Consider the following 18,911-nt stretch of genomic DNA (forward strand, 5'->3'; position numbering starts at 1 on the left):
CTCTTTATGATTTATTTTCAGACCCTTTTGTGCTTTGATTTTTCTGATGCTCATTAGTGTATTTGCTTCCATGTCTACCTCTCTGAGTAGTTTTCAGGGTCTACATAAACCCTACCCTATTCTCTTACTGCCTGGATTTTGGCATTTAGCATCAGCATATTTTTATGAACTTCATTTTATTTCTGGTGCAGTTTCTGATGCACAGTTTAAGCTGGTTGGCTCACATCTTGCTTGCTTGTGTTGTCTCCAAAAAATTAGAGAACTCTGCTTTTTCTAGTCAGTCCTCCCCCTTGTTATGATACTGTTGATAATTTTCTGTGATTTCACATCCTGCCTCATAAGCTTTGTCTTTCTCAGTCTACTGTAATGTGAGTACTATGTGCCTCTATACTGGTATTACTATTTTAAATAAATATCTACTAGTATTGCAGAGAATTAAAGGGAAGAAAATTGTAATAGTATTAGTAATAATACATTCCCCCCAAATATAATCCAGTAGTGCTCCCAGTTTTAACTGACTTTCTGTCCATGTATTATTGAGGTCCCCTACTCATTTTTTCCATACTAGGTGTTTCAATTTTGAAATAGAATACAGAAAACAATGGGGTAGAAAATTCTGAAAATCACCTTGGAATTTAGATGCCACAAGATTAAGTATGTAATAATTAGTTTGTTATAGTTAATATGGCTATTCTGAGCACATATAGCTCACTGTAGAGTGATAGCTATTGAATGAAGAATGTATGCTGTGAACTCCAATCACCAAACAGGTGATTGGAGATAAAAAATGCAATGCCAGGAAGACACAGGCTTTTGTTCTGGAAGGAAAAACTTACAGTGTCTCTCATCTACAGTCTACTCTTCAGATTTTTCAAAAGGCTTACTCTTCCTCTGCTCATTTAATAATTTGGGTTGTTTGATTTCTTTCAAAACTGAGTTGCATGAGTCTCTTATATATACTTGGATACGAAGCCCTTACCAAATATGTGATTTGAAAATAATTTTTTTTTCATTCCATAGGTTGTCATTTCGTTTTATTGATGACTTCTTTTACTATGCAGAAGGTTTTGAGTTTGATGTGGTCTCACTAGTTTATTTTTGCAGTTCTTGCCTTTGCTTTTGATAACTGTATTTTGGTAAGTAATCCTTTATCAGTTGTCTTATTTGCTATTATCCTCAATTTTCACCAAAGACACAGACTGGCTGAATGGATACAAAAACAAGAACCATATATATGCTGTCTACAATAGACCCACTTCAGTCCTAGAGACACATACAGACTGAAAATGAGAGGATGGAAAAGATATTCCATGCAAGTGGAAATCAAAAATTGCTGGATTGGCAATTCTCATATCAGAAAAAATAGACCTTAAAATCAAAACTATTATAAGAGATTAAGAAGGACACTACCAAATGATCACGGGATCAGTCCAAGAAAAAGGTATAACAATGTTAACTATTTATGTACCCTACATAAGAGCACCTCAATACATAAGGTAAACACTAACTGACAAAAAAGGCGAAATTAACAGTAACACAATAATAGTAGGGCATGTTAACACCACACCTGTACCAATGGACAGATCAATAAAACAGAAAATTAATAAAGAAACATAATCCCAAAAGGAAATATTAGAGCAAACAGACCTAATTGATATCTTTACACATTCCATCCAAATGCAAAAGAATACACTCTTTTCTCAAGTGCACACGGAACATTCTCCTCATCTTGGGTCACAAATCAAACCTCAGTACATTTAAGGAAATTGTAATTATATCAAGAATTTTCTCTGACCACAACACTATGATACTGCTACTGCTGCTAAGTTGCTTCAGTCGTGTTTGACTCTGTGCGGCCCCACTGGCGGCAGCCCACCAGGCTCCTCTGTCCCTGGGATTCTCCAGGCAAGAACACTGGAGTGGGTTGCTATTTCCTTCTCCAATGCATGAAAGTGAAAACTGAAAGTGAAGTCGCTCAGTCGTGTCCGACTCTTGGCAACCCCATGGACTGCAGCCTACCAGGCTCCTACATCCAAGGGATTTTCCAGGCAAGAGTACTATCATACTAGATATCGATTATAGGAAAAAACCAACAAACTATAAAGAACACAAACACATGTAGATTAAACAATACATTTCTAAATAATGAACAGATTAGTATAGAAATAAGGGAAATCAAAACATTCTTAGAAACAAAGAACAATGAAAACATGATGATCTAAAACCTATAGGATACAACAAAAGCAGTTCTAAGAGGGAAGTTTATAGAAATGCAAATCCTACCTCAAGAAACACATTGAATAGGCAACCTAACTTTACATATCTTTAACTCTTTTAAAATTTCTCTTATCAATGTTTTAAAGGTTTTGCATAAAATCTTTCAACATCTTCCTAAGTTTATTTCTAAGTGTTTTATCTTTTTGTGATGCAATAGTGAATGGAATTGTTTTCTATTTATTCCAGTTTCTGATAGTTTGTTGTTGATATACAGCTAAGCAATTGAGTTTCACATATTGGAATATAGTAAACATAAGGTATACTACATCTTTAAAGAATAGACATTTTCCCACAAATAAGCCATATAGACGATCAAAAGGTATATGACAAGATGCTCAGCATCACTAATAATCAAAGGAAATGCAGATCAAAACACAAGAGATATCACCATTTACCTGTTTGAATGTCTAGTACCAAAAATGGAAGAAATGACAAATGTTACTGAGGATGAGGAGAAAAAGGAGTGCTTATGTACTATCGAGAGGTATGTATACCGGTGCAACTCCCATGGAAACACACTGTGGAGGTTATTCAAGAAATTTAAAAGAGAACGTTTATGTGATCCATTATCCCACTTTTGGATATGTAATCAAAGGAAATGAAATAATTGTCTCAAAGAGAGATCTGTATTCCCATGTTCTTTGCAGCATTATTCACAGTAGCCTTGGTATAGGCAAAACCTGAGTATCTTTCAACAGGTGACTGGATTAAAACAATGTGACGTGACATATATAGGTAAATATTATTTAGCCATTAGATTAGAAAGAAATCCTTCCATTTGTGGCTACATGGATGAAACTGGAGGGCATTACACTAAGTAAACTAAGTCAGAGAAAGACAAATGCCATATGATCTCAACTATAAGGAGTTTCACAAAAAAAAAAAAAAAAAGGAAATCAGAGTAGAAAAATGATTGTCAAAGACTGGAGGGTAGGACAAATAGGGAGAGATTTTTAAAGGTTACATATTTTCCTGTATAAAAAATTAATAAGGTGAGGATCTAAGTTTGAGCTTCATGATCTAATCATGAGATTGAACAAGCTCTGGGAGTCAGGGATGTACAGAGAAGCCTGGCATGCTGCAGTCCCTGGGGTCACACAGAGTGGGACACGATGAATGGCTGACTGACCTGAAGAGAGTGGAACTTACCTGTGTTCTCCTCAAAAAGCAAAAGTTAAACATGTGTGGTGATGACAGTGTTACTAAATAGAAAGGGAAACTCGTTTCTAATACATGCACAAGATGATGGAGGGGTAGGTGGAAGTGGGGTACACCTCTCTCCGTGGATGCATCAAGAATGTCCAAAGATGCAGCAGTTCTCACAAAAGACCAAGTGAATACTGGCAGGACTCCCTGAGTACTGAGAAGGAATATCCGTATCCGTATAGAATTTCATAGGAGAAAGGAATGAAGGGACAGTAGGAAGGGGAAAGAAGGAGGAGACCAAGGCGACCAGCCTGCACCCAGGGATGAGGGAGCTGAAGCTCTGGGAGAGATCCCCGCATCCATGGCCATCCACTGGGACGGGGGAGGCATTTGAAGCAGTTGGGGAGTGAACTCACTAATCTGGGACAGTCTGAACGGAGTGAGAACCACATAGACAAGCCATGCTGCAGCCTTTCATACCTCGGACAGGGTTGTAAGTCCACTGGTGTCCACGGAAGCTGGGAGCTCGAGCCATGGGGATTGCAGAATAATCCCTGGGTGAGGACTCCTGTTGACAGTGGGGAGTCAGCCTAATGGGATGGGATGGAGGAAATATGCTGCATGGGATGCTTCTTAAAGAAAGCCTTGAGGCCATAAAACTAGGGTACTACTGCCTGTGGAGTAGTGCTTTTCTCCATGCTGGTACCTGTAAGTTGAGCAATAGAGAAAGACTTCAGTGAGGGTGGTCCTTGAGTGCCTGATGCACTAAGCAATGGAGAATTTTGAATGTCTTTATACCCGACCCTACCCTATTCTCTGTCTACATTTTGGGTTTTAGCATCATAATGTTTTATGAACTTAAATTTCTTCTGGTAGAGTTTCTGCTTTACAAATTAGGCTAATTTCTCACATCTGGCTCAATCTTCGTGTTTCAAGAAATTTTGAGAACCTTCCTTCCTCTCAAGGCAATACTGCCCTTTACTTTACTACCATTGCTGACTTCCCATACTTTCACTTCTTGCCTAATACATTCTATGTCTTTCTCTATTCACTATAACTTTAGTAGGCAATGGCAACCCACTCTCGTACTCTTGCCTGAAAATCCCATGGTCGGCTTCAGTCCATGAGGTCCCTGACAGTCAGACACAACTGAGTGACTTCACTTTCACTTTTCACTTTCATGCATTGGAGAAGGAAATGGCAACCCACTCCAGTGTTCTTGCCTAGAGAATCCCAGGGAAAGAGGAGCCTGGTGGGCTGCTGTCTATGGGGTCGCACAGAGTCGGACATGACTGAAGCGATGCAGCAGCAGCAGCAGCAGGAGCAGCAGCAGTCCTTGTTGATATTAATATTTATAATAAACTATTAATGGATGCAGTAGAGAACCAAAAGGACTACAGTTACAACAGTAGTAATAAATTACCCCCAAATTATAATCCATTAATTCTCCCATTTAAAATGATTTTCTATCTATAAATTATTGAGGTCTCTTAACTCATTTTCATTACTAGGTAGCTCAATTTTGAAATGAAATATAGAAAACAATGGTGTGGTAAACTCTGGAAATTACCTTCCTTTTGATATGCCTCATTAGTAAATATGCAAATATTAGGATTTTTTTCCCCCAGTGGGGCTGTTAGTACATATTACAGCTCACAGTGGGGTGATTGCTACCGACTGAAGAATGTGCACATTGAACTGTATTGTCAAACAAGTGAGTGGAGATGAAGAAAGTAACGCCAGGAAGGCACAGGCTTTTATTGTTCTAGAAGGAAAACCTTGCTGTGCCTCTCATCTACAGTCTAATATTCAGATTTATTGAGACTCTTACTTTTCTTACACTCCATTAAAAATTTTGGATTATTTAGTGTTTTTTGCCCTTGAGTTGTATGTCTCATGTATTTTTGGATATTAAGCCCTTATCAAATATATGATTTGGAAATATCTTCTGTCAATCTGTAAATTGCCATTTGATTTTCTTGATGTTCCTTTCTTTGGTGTTTGATTGATTTCATTTGTTTGTTTTGACAGTTGTTGCCTTTGCTTTTGCTGTGAAACCCAAAACCTCATTGCAAAGACTGATGGCAAGAAGATTACCTCAATGTCTTCTTCTAGGGGTTTAATCACTTCAAGTCTTATGTTCAACTTTTTAATCCCTTTTTAGCTGATTTTTTTGTATGGTAAAAGACAGGGGTACAGTTTCATTTTTTTCATAGGACTCTCCAGTTTTCCCAGGGCCATTTTGAAAAGTGTCCTTTCCTCACTGGATATTCTTGGCTCCTTTTTCACAAGCTAACCAACAATATATGGGTGTGCATTTCTTTTTGGCTTCGTTGTTGTACTCTATTGATCTATGTGTCTGTTTTCTAGCCAGAAGCAAATCATTCTGTTTTGATTACTATAGCTTTCTAATATATTGGAAATCAGCAACCATGGTCTCAAATTTTGTTCTTCTTTCTCAAGACCACTTTGACTCTTTGGTATTTTGAGATTTAATAAAGCCGAATAGACCAAGAAGAGATGGGAAAAGTACACAAAAGAACTATACAAATATATATATATATATATATATATATGTTAATGACCCAGATAATCACAATGGTGTAGTTTCTAACTCTGAGCCAGACATTCTAGAATGTGAAGTCAAGTGGGTCTTAAGAAGCACTGCTGCCCATAAAGCTATTGGAGGTGATAGAATTCCAGCAAAGCTAGTTAAAATCCTCAAAGATGATGCTATTAAAGTGCCCCCACTCAATGTGTCAGAAAATTTGGAAAAGCCAGCTGTGGCCAGAGGACAGGAAGAGGTCAATCCTCATCCCAATTCCCAAGAAGGGCAGTACTAAAGAATGTTCAAGCCACTGAACAGGTGCACTCATCTCCCATGCTAATAAAGTTATGCTCAAAATCCTCCAGGTAGGGCTTCAGCATTATGTGAACCCAGAATTTCCAGATGTTCAAGCTGTGTTTAGAAAAGTCAGAGAAACCAGAGATCAAATTGGCAACATTTGTTGGAACACAGAGAAAGCAAGGCAATTCCAGTAAAACATCTGCTTCATTGACCTCACCAGACTGTGTGGATCATAACAAAGAGGAAAATTCTTAAGGAAATGGGCATACCTGACCAACCTTACCCATCTTATGAGAAACTTGTATGCAGTTCAAAAAGCAGCAGTTAGAAGCAGAGAAGGAACAATAAACTGGTTCAAAATTAGTGAAGGAGTCCTTCAAGGCTAAATATGGTCACCCTGCTGATTTAACATATATGCAGAGCATGTCATGTGAATTGCTGGACTGGATGAGACCTAAAAGCAGGAATCAAGATTTCTGGAAGAAATATCAACAACATCAGATATGTGAGTGATACAATTCTAATGTCAGAAAGTGAAGAGGAACTGAAGAGCCTCCGATGAGGGTGACGGAGGAGAATGAAAAAGTCAGCTTAAAATTCAATATCAAAAAAGCTAAAATCATGCAATTGGTCCCATCAGTTCAGTTCAGTTCAGTAGCTCAGTCATGTCCAACTCTTTCCGATGCCATGAATTGCCACATGCTAGGCCTCCCTGTCCATCACCAACTCCCAGAGTTCACTCAAACTCACGTCCATCGAGTCAGTGATGCCATCCAGCCATCTCATCCTCTGTCGTCCCCTTCTCCTCCTGACCCCTCCCAGCATCAGAGTCTTCCAATGAGTCAACTTTTCGCATGAGATGGCCAAAGTATTGGAGTTTCAGCTTTAGCATCAGTTCTTCCAAAGAACACCCAGGACTGATCTCCTTTCGAATGGACTGGTTGGATCTCCTTGAAGTCCTAGGTACTCGCAAGAGTCTTCTCCAACACCACAGTTCAAAAGCATCATTCTTCAGCACTCAGCTTTCTTCACAGGCCAACACTCACATCCATACATGACCACGGCAAGAACCACAGCCTTGACTAGACGAATCTTTGTTGGCAAAGTAATGTCTGTGATTTTTAATATGCTGTGTAGCTTGGTCATAACTTTCCTTCCAAGGAGTAAGCATCTTTTAATTTCATGGCTGCAATCAACATCTGCAGTGATTTTGGAGCCCCCCCACCCCCCCAAAAATAAAGTCTGTCACTGTTTCCACTATTTCTCCTTCTATTTGCCATGAAATGATGGGACCAGATGCCATGATCTTAGTTTTCTGAATGTTGAGCTTTAAACCAACTTTTTCACTCTCCTCTTTCACTTTCATCAAGAGGCTCTTTAGTTCTTCACTTTCTGCCATAAGGGTGGTGTCATCTGCATACATGTGGTTATCGATATTACTTCTGGCAATCTTGATTCCAGCTTGTGCTTCATCCAGCCCAGCATTTCTCATGATGTACTCTACATATAAGTTAAGTAAGCAGGGTGACAATATCAACCGTGATGTACTCCTTTTCCTATTTGGAACCCGTATGTGCTCCATGAGAAAAGAATCTAAATAAGAGTGTTTATACGTATATGTATACCTTTTTCACTGTTCAACAAAAACTGACATCTATAGCATTGCAATTCAATTATACTGCACTAAAAATAAAAAATGAATTGAAATAAATCAAAGATCTGGAAAAAACCATATCCATATGTATAACAGATATCAGTGAACTTGGAGTCCTAGCTTATTATGAACAACAAAATGGTCTTGGGAGACCCCCAAACTTGTAATTGCTATCTGAAGTGAATAAAGTCTTGAGGACTTTCCACACTGAAATTTGTATCTGTCAAAGGCCCTTTTCGTCATATGCATAGTCGTGATGTTTCCACGTTGGTCAACAGGTACTTTGTCTAAGAACTCAGTAATTAATTCATATTTCAAATGGGACATGTATTAGAGGGGTGGGGGGATTGCTTAATAACTGATATCCAAGGAAGAACCTGAAAACACTCTGGATGGATTGTTGTGAAATCCATCCAGGAGTTTGCCATCTCAGACCCTCCACCTGGGACGGCTGGTCGTGATTCAGCTTCCTTAGTCCTTGGCTTCCTATCAGCACCATAGTGCATTCAGTATGGATGAGGCATTGGGTTACCTTAGACAAGTCAGTCTTCTCATTGGGTGCCATGGTCTAAATGCTTGTGGTCTCCCAAAATTCATACGTTGAAAACCTGATCCCCACAGTAACGATTTTAGGAAGTGGGACCATTGGAGAATGATTAGGTCATGAGGCAGAGCCCACATGAATGGGATTAGGGCTCTTGTGAAAGAGGCCTGAAATACTTGCTCATCCCTTTATTTAGGGATATGTCCTGAAAGGGGCCCTCAGTCAAGCAACCATGCTGGCACCCTGATCTTGGACTTCTACCCTCCAGAACTGTGACAAATAATGTGGTTTATAAACCCCCCAGCCGCTGGCATTCTGTAACAGCAGCCTGCGTGCACTAAAACACGGACTGTGATTAAATGGGGAAAAAAAGTGTCAATCTTGTTTTCCCTTCCAAGGTCATAAATGTGGAACAGGTAGCATAGATATTCAATTTCTGAGGCACATGGTGACATATTCCATAGAATTGTACATTTTCTTTCAAATTGTACTTCTTTGACATGCTGACCTGAGAACATATTTTCTTAGAGGTAATTGACATTTAAACCAATAGATTATGGATTTATGCGATCAGGTGAGGATGTTAAGAGCAAAGATACAGGTTTCCCAAAATAAAAGTAATTCAGCCTGAAGACAGCACATTACTGGTACCCCAATCACCAGCCCATCAGCCTAAAGATGAATCAACTGGACGCTAAGGCCCGTCACTGGGCTCTCATCAGAATCCTAACTTAAATGCTCTTTGACTTGGAAAACTTATCTTTAATTCTCTAGGGCTTGGTTTTCTCAACTGGAAAAGGAAAATTAAAGTAGGAAATCCTTTACATTTTCAAAGAGTATGCAAATCTCTGTATAAAACATGATTCCAAACTGAGGTTTTATTCTTTTCCCCGAAAAGAAAATTATCGCTTGGTTGTGCAGCTTCCCTGTTTGGATCTCTTACACTTCTCATTATCTGCTCTATCCCACAGTGTATTTCTCTAGCTTAGATTTTAGAAAATACCTTGATAGAAATAATTACTTGACTGTTATGGAATATTACTTTTATCTTTGATCTTCCTCTGAAAAGCAGGAGTTGTAGTTAAGTACACTAGTGTGAGAAACTATTTCTAAATGTCAGGTTGTCAATGTAGGAAGTTTACTGTGCGTAGTTGCTCAGTCATGTCAAACACTTTACAACCCCCTGGACTGATGACCCCTTGGACTGCAGCCCGCCAGGCTCCTCTGTCCATGGGGATTCTCTCAGCAAGAAAACTGGACTGATTTGACATGGCCTCTTCCAGGGATCTTCCTGAACTGGGATGGAACCCAGGTCTCTTGTATGCAGGGCACTCTCTTTACTGTCTGAGTTGTAGGCTCCTAATAAATGGGTCTTGACTATACAGAAGACGCATGATTCATCTGCCTTTGTCTCCTGCAACAGTGGGTTTCTTTCCAGCTAACATATCATTCCTGTTTCTATTTACCTGAATGCTATCCAGAATGCAAGTTCTCTAAAAAAAAAAAAATCAACACAAAAGGAACTTATATCTGGAATAGCAGTTAAAATTTTGTCCAGTTGTCATTTTGTCGAAAATACCAGTGGCTGGGTATTTGCTTTAAATTATAGTATTTACCTCAAAAAGAACAAATGGCTGGCCAGTTTCTGCCATGTTTGATATGCAATAAATAGCAACTTCAGGGCAGTTGGTGTAACTCTGTAGACCCAATGGAACTGAATTAAAAGATTGGGAATTGTTGTTTTTCATACAATTAACTATAATATAGGTCAGAATGTGGTCAGTGAGATAAAAATTGTGAGGATGGTATTAGGAAGCCATAAGAAGGAAGATGGTATTTCATCTGGGAAAAGTAGGTAACAATTCATCAAGGAGGTAAATTTCTTTTGTACCTTCCAAGAGAGACTAGGTGTTTTTGTCCAATGTAAGAATATTTGATTTGTAGGCTTGCCTTAAAGTATTGTTATCTGTCATCATCAGCGAGCACAGCTAAGAAATTGAACTCCAATGGCAGCCCACTCCAGTACTCTTGCCTGGAAAATCCCATGGGTGGAGAAGCCTGGTAGGCTGCAGTACATTGGGTTGCTAAGAGTTGGACAAGACTGACCGACTTCACTTTCACTTTTCACTTTCATGCATTGGAGAAGGAAATGGCAACCCACTCCAGTGTTCTTGCCTGAAGAGTCCCAGGGATGGGAGAGCCTGTTGGGCTGCTGTCTATGGGTCGCACAGAGTTAGACTGAAGTGACCTAGCAGTGAAGTTGAGAATCCTATGGCAAATATTAGACACAAGCGGCAGGTTCAGAGCACTATCTCTAGTTCTGTCCTATCCAGCCTTTTAGTCCGTGACTGGATTATCACATTATCTTAGGACATGAACTGCCAGGGCTAGTGTGTATGGAATAATATACTTCAAATCTAGTGGTTTCTATCTAATAAGGTGATGATTAAAAACAAATGCATCCACAGTTTTGTGAAAGTAAAAGTCACACAGTCATGCCAAATCTTTGTGGCCCCATGGACTATACAGTCCACAGAATTCTCCAGGCCAGAAAACTGGAGTGGATAGCCTTTCCCTTCTCCAGGGACTCTTCCCAACCCAGGGATCAAACCCAGACCTCCCACATTGCAGGCAGATATTTCACCAGCTGAGCCACAAGGGAAGGCCCCACAGTTCTAGTTCTGTAATTATGTTCAAATAATCAGGATATAAGGGTTTGGGTGGGGAGAGAAGTCCTCCATGGTTTTAGTTCACTGTGTGCTGTGAGAGCAGCATTAATAATTCAGTGGAATTTTACTCTGCATGAATGAGAGTGTTTCATTGAATGAACACATAAGGAAAGCCCTGCTGGATGCAACTATGGACAGCAGTGAAGAGCACACTTATGGACTTTGTGAATTAGGACTTAAATTTTAATAGAAAAACAGAAAGAGGTAAATTTCAAAGTTAAATATTGCACCACAATTTGGGCACCTGTCGAGAGGGAAAAGCACAGAATGCCGTATGTCCACATCTGAGCTGTGTCAGAGTCACGAAAGGCTGCTTTGGGAGTGGCTTTTACTGAGATCTGAAAGATGTCGGGAAAGTCATGAGGAAAAGAGCGACAGTCTTCCAGGGAGAAGGAATGGCATTTATAAAGAACTTTATCCATATGTGAGAATATAGAGTGAGAAGATCAGACATGCCAGGATTGAACCTTCAAGGAATTCAATTTATTTGGTAAAACTTATGCAAACTGGACAGAGAATACAAGGTGGAATATGATCAGATCTGTGAAAGAGATAAGAATCAAGTTTTGAGGTGCATAGGAGATATTTCCATTTGCCGGGTAATTCGGTAAAGATTCACTTAAACCTAGGAATCCTGGTTTCCATTGCTACTTTTGTATCGATTTTTATGTTTTGATAAGTGACTTAATCATTCTTGGATTTCCTTATATATCCCTAATATGAGAGGATTTGCTAGATAATTTCTAAGGTTTCTTCCTTTTCTGAATATCCAGTGAATCCCATTGATTATTATCTGGAATAAAAAAACCCTTTTACATACTAAGAGTAATGGCTGAAATATCTATAATATGATATCAAAAGTATTGAAATTCTTGTTTTTTTCTTTTTTCAGTTTTTTAAAATATTATTTCCGGATAAAATGGCAAGATATTTAAAGTATACCCTATAATTTAAATAGGTATAAATGATTAATGGATTTCCTCATTGATTAAATTAACATATCTATTAATATCACCACACATATTTACCTTTCAAGATCTTTTTGGTGAGAACCTTCAAGTTTAACTCTCTTACATGTGTGCTAACTGACTTCAGTCATGTCCAACTCTTTGTGACCCCATGGACTATATAGCCTGCCAGGCTCCTCTGTCCATGGGGATTCTCCAGGAAAGAATACTAGAGTGGGTGGCCATGCCCTCCTCCAGGGGATCTTCCTGACCCAGGGATTCAACCCATGTCTCATGCATCCTGCACTGGCAGGAGGGGTCTTTACCACTAACACCATCTGGGAAAACCTACAAATGTCAGTAACACATTACAAACCGTAGTCACCAGGTTACACATTAGATCCTCAGACCTTATTCATCATCTTATAGCTTAAAGTTTGTATACTTTGACCAAAGTCATTCTTAAATCACTGATTTCTCAGAACTTATTTTTACACAACCTGTGACATGTTCTTGTATTTATGATTTTGGAGTCAGGAGAAAAGATGTCCCCTCCTGTTGTAAGCAGTTTAGCATTAGATCTTTGAGGGACCATCTTTATGTAGCAGCTCCATAGCCACCCCTATCATTGTCAGAAATCAATATTATTTACACAGGTAAGGAAAATAAAGAAAACTGGATTCCATGGTGGCTCAGATGGTAGAGAATATGCCTGCAATGTGGGAGACCTGGGTTATACCCCTGGGGAAGGAAAGATCCATGCAGAAGGGAATGGTTACCCACTCTAGCATTCTTGTCTAAAGAAACCTTTGGACAGAGAAGCCTTGTAAGCTATAGTTCCTGGGGATCACAAAATGTCAGACATGCCTGAGCGACTAACATACAAGAAAATTTAAGGATTTGGAAGCCGTATCAGAACTAAGGATAGTTTAAAAGGAAAAGCAAAACTCTGAGACAGGCAAGAACATGGATGCACGAACACTTATCGGCCAACAAGGCAAAGGAAGAGAATGGATATTGTAGTCTCTAAAGAGTCTTGTACATAGCTGCAGCTAAAAACGACGGCCTCTGACCAGAGCTTTGGGCTTCAGTGGAGAAACTTGGCCACTTCCCAGCAAGAAAGGAGTCAGAGGAAAGAATCAATCCACTGATCTCTTTCTCCACTGACTCACCAATCTCTTTTGTCCACCCCTGGCCAAATTCAATTAGAAGTCAGATGCAAAGAGTGCTAGAGGGATGAAGTCTTGTCTTCTCAGCCTCCAAAGGTTCATAACATAACAGAAAATGATCAACAGAGTTCCCGAGGGGCATATAAAGAATATCAAACACAACCACTCTTTCTATATAGTAGCTATGTTTTCTTTATCTTATGATTCTAGTTGTGGTTAATTTTGCTAGACATTTAGGTTGCCTGGGTAGGATTAACTTTAATGGGAGAAGTCAGTTTCTGATTTGACCTAGACTTGAGTATTTGTCACTGTATTTTTGGTATCAAAATATTATTACTGGGACCCTAACTGACTGTGTCTTTATTCACTTAGACACTTTGAAGAGATAGGTAATGTGACCAGACTTCGGAAGGGACCAGAAACTATCAAGAGATGTCTTTATGCATTGTTGACTTCCTTTTGTTAATTTGTGTGTGTGAGAGTGAAAGCTTTTAATTCCAAATTTGTGAGAGACGTTAGTTGAAATTTATTTTTGTACTGCCTTTGTCTGATTTTGATATAGATCAATATTGGCCCCACTCATTAGTTGGGAATGGTTTCTCCCTCTTTCATTTTATTGAAGAGATTATATCAAATTGATATTAATTTTTAAAATATTCACTAGATATCTCTGGTCAAACTCTGTTGGATTGATTATTTCTTTTCCAAAAGTTTCATGTCACAATTTCAATCTCATTAAAGTTTATAGGAGTATTCAGATGATATATCTATTTTTGGTTCAAGTATTTTGAAGTTATGTTGTTTGGTGTATACATATTTAGGATTATTATGAATTCCTGCTGAATTGACTCTTTTTCACTTATGTAAATTCCTTGTATTCCTTTGTTCTTAGATACTTTCTTTGCTCTGAAGTCTACTTTATCAAATACTAACATCAGTTTGTATCCTTTTCAAATATCCATGTGATTATTGAGTTTCTTGGGCTTTCCTGATGCCTCAGACAGTAAGGAATCCACTTGCCTTGTGAAGACCTGGATCAGTCCCTGAGTTGGGAAGATCCTCTGGAGGAGGACATGGGAATCTGTATTCTTGCCTGGAGAATTCCATGGACAGAGGAACCTGGTGGGTTACAGTCCATAGGATCCTTAAGAGTCAGGCACAGTCTAGTAGCTAAACCACCACCTGGTGTTCCTTCACATTTCTTCCTTGGGAGGAACAGCCCTACTCAGGCTGCCTTCTGATCTAGGTTGGAGGTCAGGAATGCTGGGCCTGACTTGTCTTCTCTTAGGTGCTGCTGTGTTGCTCTTCCATTCTTCAGGCCCTAAACTAGTTCACCTTCTTCTTGCCAAATATACAAGGTCTCCTTTAGTGGTCTCTTCTTATTTCCAGAACAAAGGAGTGGGCACAGAGATAAATGTCATGTTGTCTGAACCAGAAGCCCAAGGTGTGTTTCAGAACCTAGAGAAGAGATTTCATGGAGGGAAGTTGAGGAGGAAAGTGGAAGGGAGTTCACAGCAGGCTGGAGATGAAAGTTGTGGAGTCCCCCTCTTAGAAGTCATCGGAAGCTGAGAAAGCATATTTTCTAGGTTATATATATATTCAGCTCTGAGTGAGTACACTTTCTGTTTCAGCTAACTGTAAGCCTTCTGTATGTTTTCATTAATTTCCTTTACAAATGCATATATATAATGATATCCCTATGGCATCTTATTTATTTTTCTAGGCCATTTCATTTCAGTTCAGTTCAGTCTCTCAGTTATATCCTGCTCTTTGTAACCCCATGAACTGCAGCACGTCAGGCCTCCCTGTCCATCACCAGCACTCGGAGTCCACCCAAACCCACGTCCATTGATTCGGTGATGTCTTTAACCATCTCATCCTCTGTCATCCCCTTCTCCTGCCCTCAATCTTTCCCAGCATCAGGGTCTTTTCAAATGAGTCAGCTCTTCACATCAGGTGGCCAAAGTATTGAAGTTTCAGCTTCAACATCAGTCCTTCCAGTGAACACCTAGGACTGATCTCCTTTAGGATGGACTGGTTGGACTTCCTTGCAGTTTAAGGGACTCTCAAGGGTCTTCTCCAACACCGCAGTTCAAAACCATCAATTCTTTGGTGCTTAGCTTTCTTTATAGTTCAACTCTCACATCCACACGTGACTACTGAAGAAACCATAGCCTTGGCTAGATGCACCTTCATTGGCCAAGTAATGTCTCTGCTTTTTAATATAATGTCTACACTGGTCATAACTTTCCTTCCAAGAGTAAGTATCTTTTAATTCTGTGGCTGCAATCACCATCTTCAGTGATTTTGGAACCCCCCAAAATAAAGTCAGCCACTGTTTCCACTGTATCCCCATCTATTTGCCATGAAGTAATATGACCAGATGCCATGATCTTAGTTTTCTGAATGTTGAGCTTTAAGCCAACTCTTTCAAGAGGCCATTTTTTTCAAGGGTGTTGCTCTGCTTTTATTATGATTGGAGATTTAAACCCTGTAAAAAAGAAATCTATTGCACAGTTTGGATTATTTCCCAGTAGATGAACTGATGGAATATCAAAAGAACTAAAAATAATTACTGAATTGAACTCACAAAATCTTATATATGCATATGAAGAGAGTTATTCACATTTACTTGTAGTCTTGGCCCCTTGTGGCATTCTGAGAACTTTGATTGAAGCTATATATAAAAGAAATTACTTTATTATGGTAGGTAAACAACTGATATAATTATATGTGTACATTTAGAATCCATTAGTCCAGTGGCCATAAAGATGAGTGTCCTCATCCCCTGCAAATGAAAATGTTACCATTTCCATTTATTTTTATCTCACTGTCATTTAATTTATATTTTGTTTATATATTTTAAATGTCATAATATATTAGAATAACAATGCATATATAAGATTTATACATAATAAAATTATGTCACTGACAGTGTGTTGAGAAATGGAAAATAATGTGGAGATTAGTTCTTCAGGAAACAAAATTATAAAAATTTCCTACATAAAACATTACTTAATTTGGGAGAGTTTACCAGCAATTTTTTATGAAACCAGTTCAACAGAAGAGAGTCAGAATGTTCAGAACATCCATGTTTACATGAGTTTGCATACAGCCTCAGAGACAGAAACATTTTTGAAATTGGGTAGAAGACCAAGAGACCTGCCTGGACAGGGGAAAACTTGAATCTTGAATGCAAGAGAGCATGTTTGCTCCCCTCAGTGTGGTCTAAGTTGTTTTTCATTAAATCACATCCCTTCTTCACCTTTATTCCCCAATCCCTGTCCTCTCCTCTACTAGTTCTTTTCCCGTAGTAGAGGTCACCTGTTAACATACAATGCAATAAACATTCATATTTATTGCAAAGTATCTGTCTTCCCCCAGCTAGAAGATCAGTTCCATGAGGACAAGTGTCTGCCTGCTTTGTTTAGTTGTGTAAAGTAAGCACCTATAAGAGTTTCTGAGTCAAGGAGGAATTAAGTCAATGATCAGTTGGTTAAATGACCAATAGCAGAGTACTGGGCAACCCTATAGGTTTCAAAATTTTGTGATTTTCATTAGCTATTGTAAATAAGCTGTTCTACAGTTAATGTTACAAGGTTAAGACACATTTCTGTTTCTTTTACCAGCAGAAAGATAAACTATATTTGAAGAAAAGGGTTAGACCCAACATGATAGCCAAAATGCACATTTGACAAAACAAATTATACTAGTTTGTTTACTTTATCTAAAATATAATTATATTCCTTTTCAAAAACTTTTACATACATAGGTGTGTGTACATATATGTTTATATATATAAATAAAATTGCATCTAGTCAAAGCTATGGTTTTTCCAGTAGTTATGTATGGATGTGAGAGCTGGGCCATAAGGAAACTGAAGCCCAAGGAACTATTGCTTTTGAACTGCGCTGTTGGAGAAGAGTCTTGAGAGTCCCTTGGACTGCAAGGAGAACAAACCAGTCAATACTAAAGGAAATCAGCCCGGAATATTCATTGAAAATACTGATACTGAAGCTGAAGCTCCAATACTTTGGCCACCTGATGCAAAGAACTGACTCACTGGAAAAGACCCTGATGCTGGGAAAGATTGAGGGCAGGAGGAGAAGGAGATGGCAAAGGATGAGATGGTTGGATGGCATCATTGATTTGATGGGCATGAGTTTGAGTAAGCTCAGGAGATGGTGGAGGACACAGGAGCCTGATGTGTTATAGTTCTTGGAGACTCAAAGAGTGGATATGACTGAGTGACTGAACTTAACTGGAGGTATGCATATGTGCCATGTATATAATATAATGATTATATGATCATCATACATAGGTCACATTGACAAATATGCTATTTCAGTTTCAGGTGTCATTATACATAGATAATATGATGCCATGATCTTAGTTTTCTGAATGTTGAGCTTTAAGCCAACTTTTCACTCTCCTCTTGAAGCAGAATCAGGGAGGCTTGAAAGGCAGACAAAATGGCTTGAGTGGTGCAGTAGAGGACTTCCACGCAGGAGTCACTAGTAACAGCGAGTACTCAAAACTGGGTGTGTTTCTTACATATTCATGAATTTTGCATCTTTTATTTTACACATGGATGTTCCCATTCATTTCCTGTTTTTGTACAGTATAATAGCTGCAATCCTATGTCTAGTGCATTGGTTGAACTAAACTTGTCTCCATGGACAACTTATAGATCTGTTATTTATGTTGCTTCAAAGATCTTTAGTCATCCCTTGATTTCACTCATACTTTATCAATGCATAATATAATTTCTCTGCAATTGCTTACAGGCCTCCACCTTTTCCTGCATACCATTACCTCTAATAATCTGAAGCCTGGTAAACTACATACTATCTCATTTGATCTGGTAAAAATCCAGATAAAAGACTCACGTGCATGCGATGGATGTGTTCTTTATCTTCAGGGGTATGGAGGGAATTGATGTGGCAGTTGTTAGAGGCATTGATATGGTACAGTTTGCCCTGGCCATACTGTTCATCTTGAAAGTGATCAGACAATTAGTTATAGTTGTTTGGCATTCAGTAGATAAACCCATTACCAGGACACTAATATGTTGATAGAGGTGTATATATATATATATATATATATATATATATATATATATATTTTTACTGGGGGGGGGTGTCAATATTTGAAAGCCATTCCTTTCCTATCTTTTCTATGCGTGGTCCTATAAAATTGATTTAACATCTAACTTTTCTAAGTTTAGTGTTTTCCCTTCTCTGTTATATTATTTTAGCTTTTTTTAATTATTCTTTAGTGTTTGAACCAAATATAGGACATATGTACCAATATTTGGTGCGTCTCAGGTGATGGTAGTGGTAAAGAACATTCCTGCCAATACAGGACATATACGAAGGCTCAGGTTTGATCCCTAGGTGAGGAGCATCACTGGCAAGAGGGTACAGCAGCATAACCCAGTATTCTTGCCTGGCCAATCCACTGGACACAGGAGCCTGTTGGGCTACAGTCAGTAGGGTTGCAAAGAGTTAGACACAACTGAAGTGACTTAGAATGCATGCATGCACGCACCTATATTTAACCATTTGATCTCTTGTTTACTGTGGGTTAGAGCCAAT

General features: G+C 38.8%; 1 protein-coding gene across 3 annotated transcripts in view; it reads right to left on the reverse strand.

Moving 5' to 3' along the window:
- LOC101102796 (chorionic somatomammotropin hormone 2-like) overlaps positions 1-4,129 on the reverse strand; it is a 31,083-nt gene extending 26,954 nt beyond the window's left edge. For 2 of the 3 annotated variants that reach the window (XM_060403454.1, XM_042237522.2), the window contains exon 1: positions 3,904-4,078. In XM_060403454.1, the coding sequence (XP_060259437.1) occupies positions 3,904-4,078 (175 nt within the window). Of the gene's footprint in view, positions 1-3,903 lie in introns of all 3 variants that reach the window. The other variant, XM_027958618.3, reaches the window with a different exon arrangement.
- Positions 4,130-18,911: the final 14,782 nt, after the last annotated feature.

Source organism: Ovis aries, chromosome 20 (assembly GCF_016772045.2).
Source record: "Ovis aries strain OAR_USU_Benz2616 breed Rambouillet chromosome 20, ARS-UI_Ramb_v3.0, whole genome shotgun sequence".
Taxonomy (NCBI): domain Eukaryota; kingdom Metazoa; phylum Chordata; class Mammalia; order Artiodactyla; family Bovidae; genus Ovis; species Ovis aries.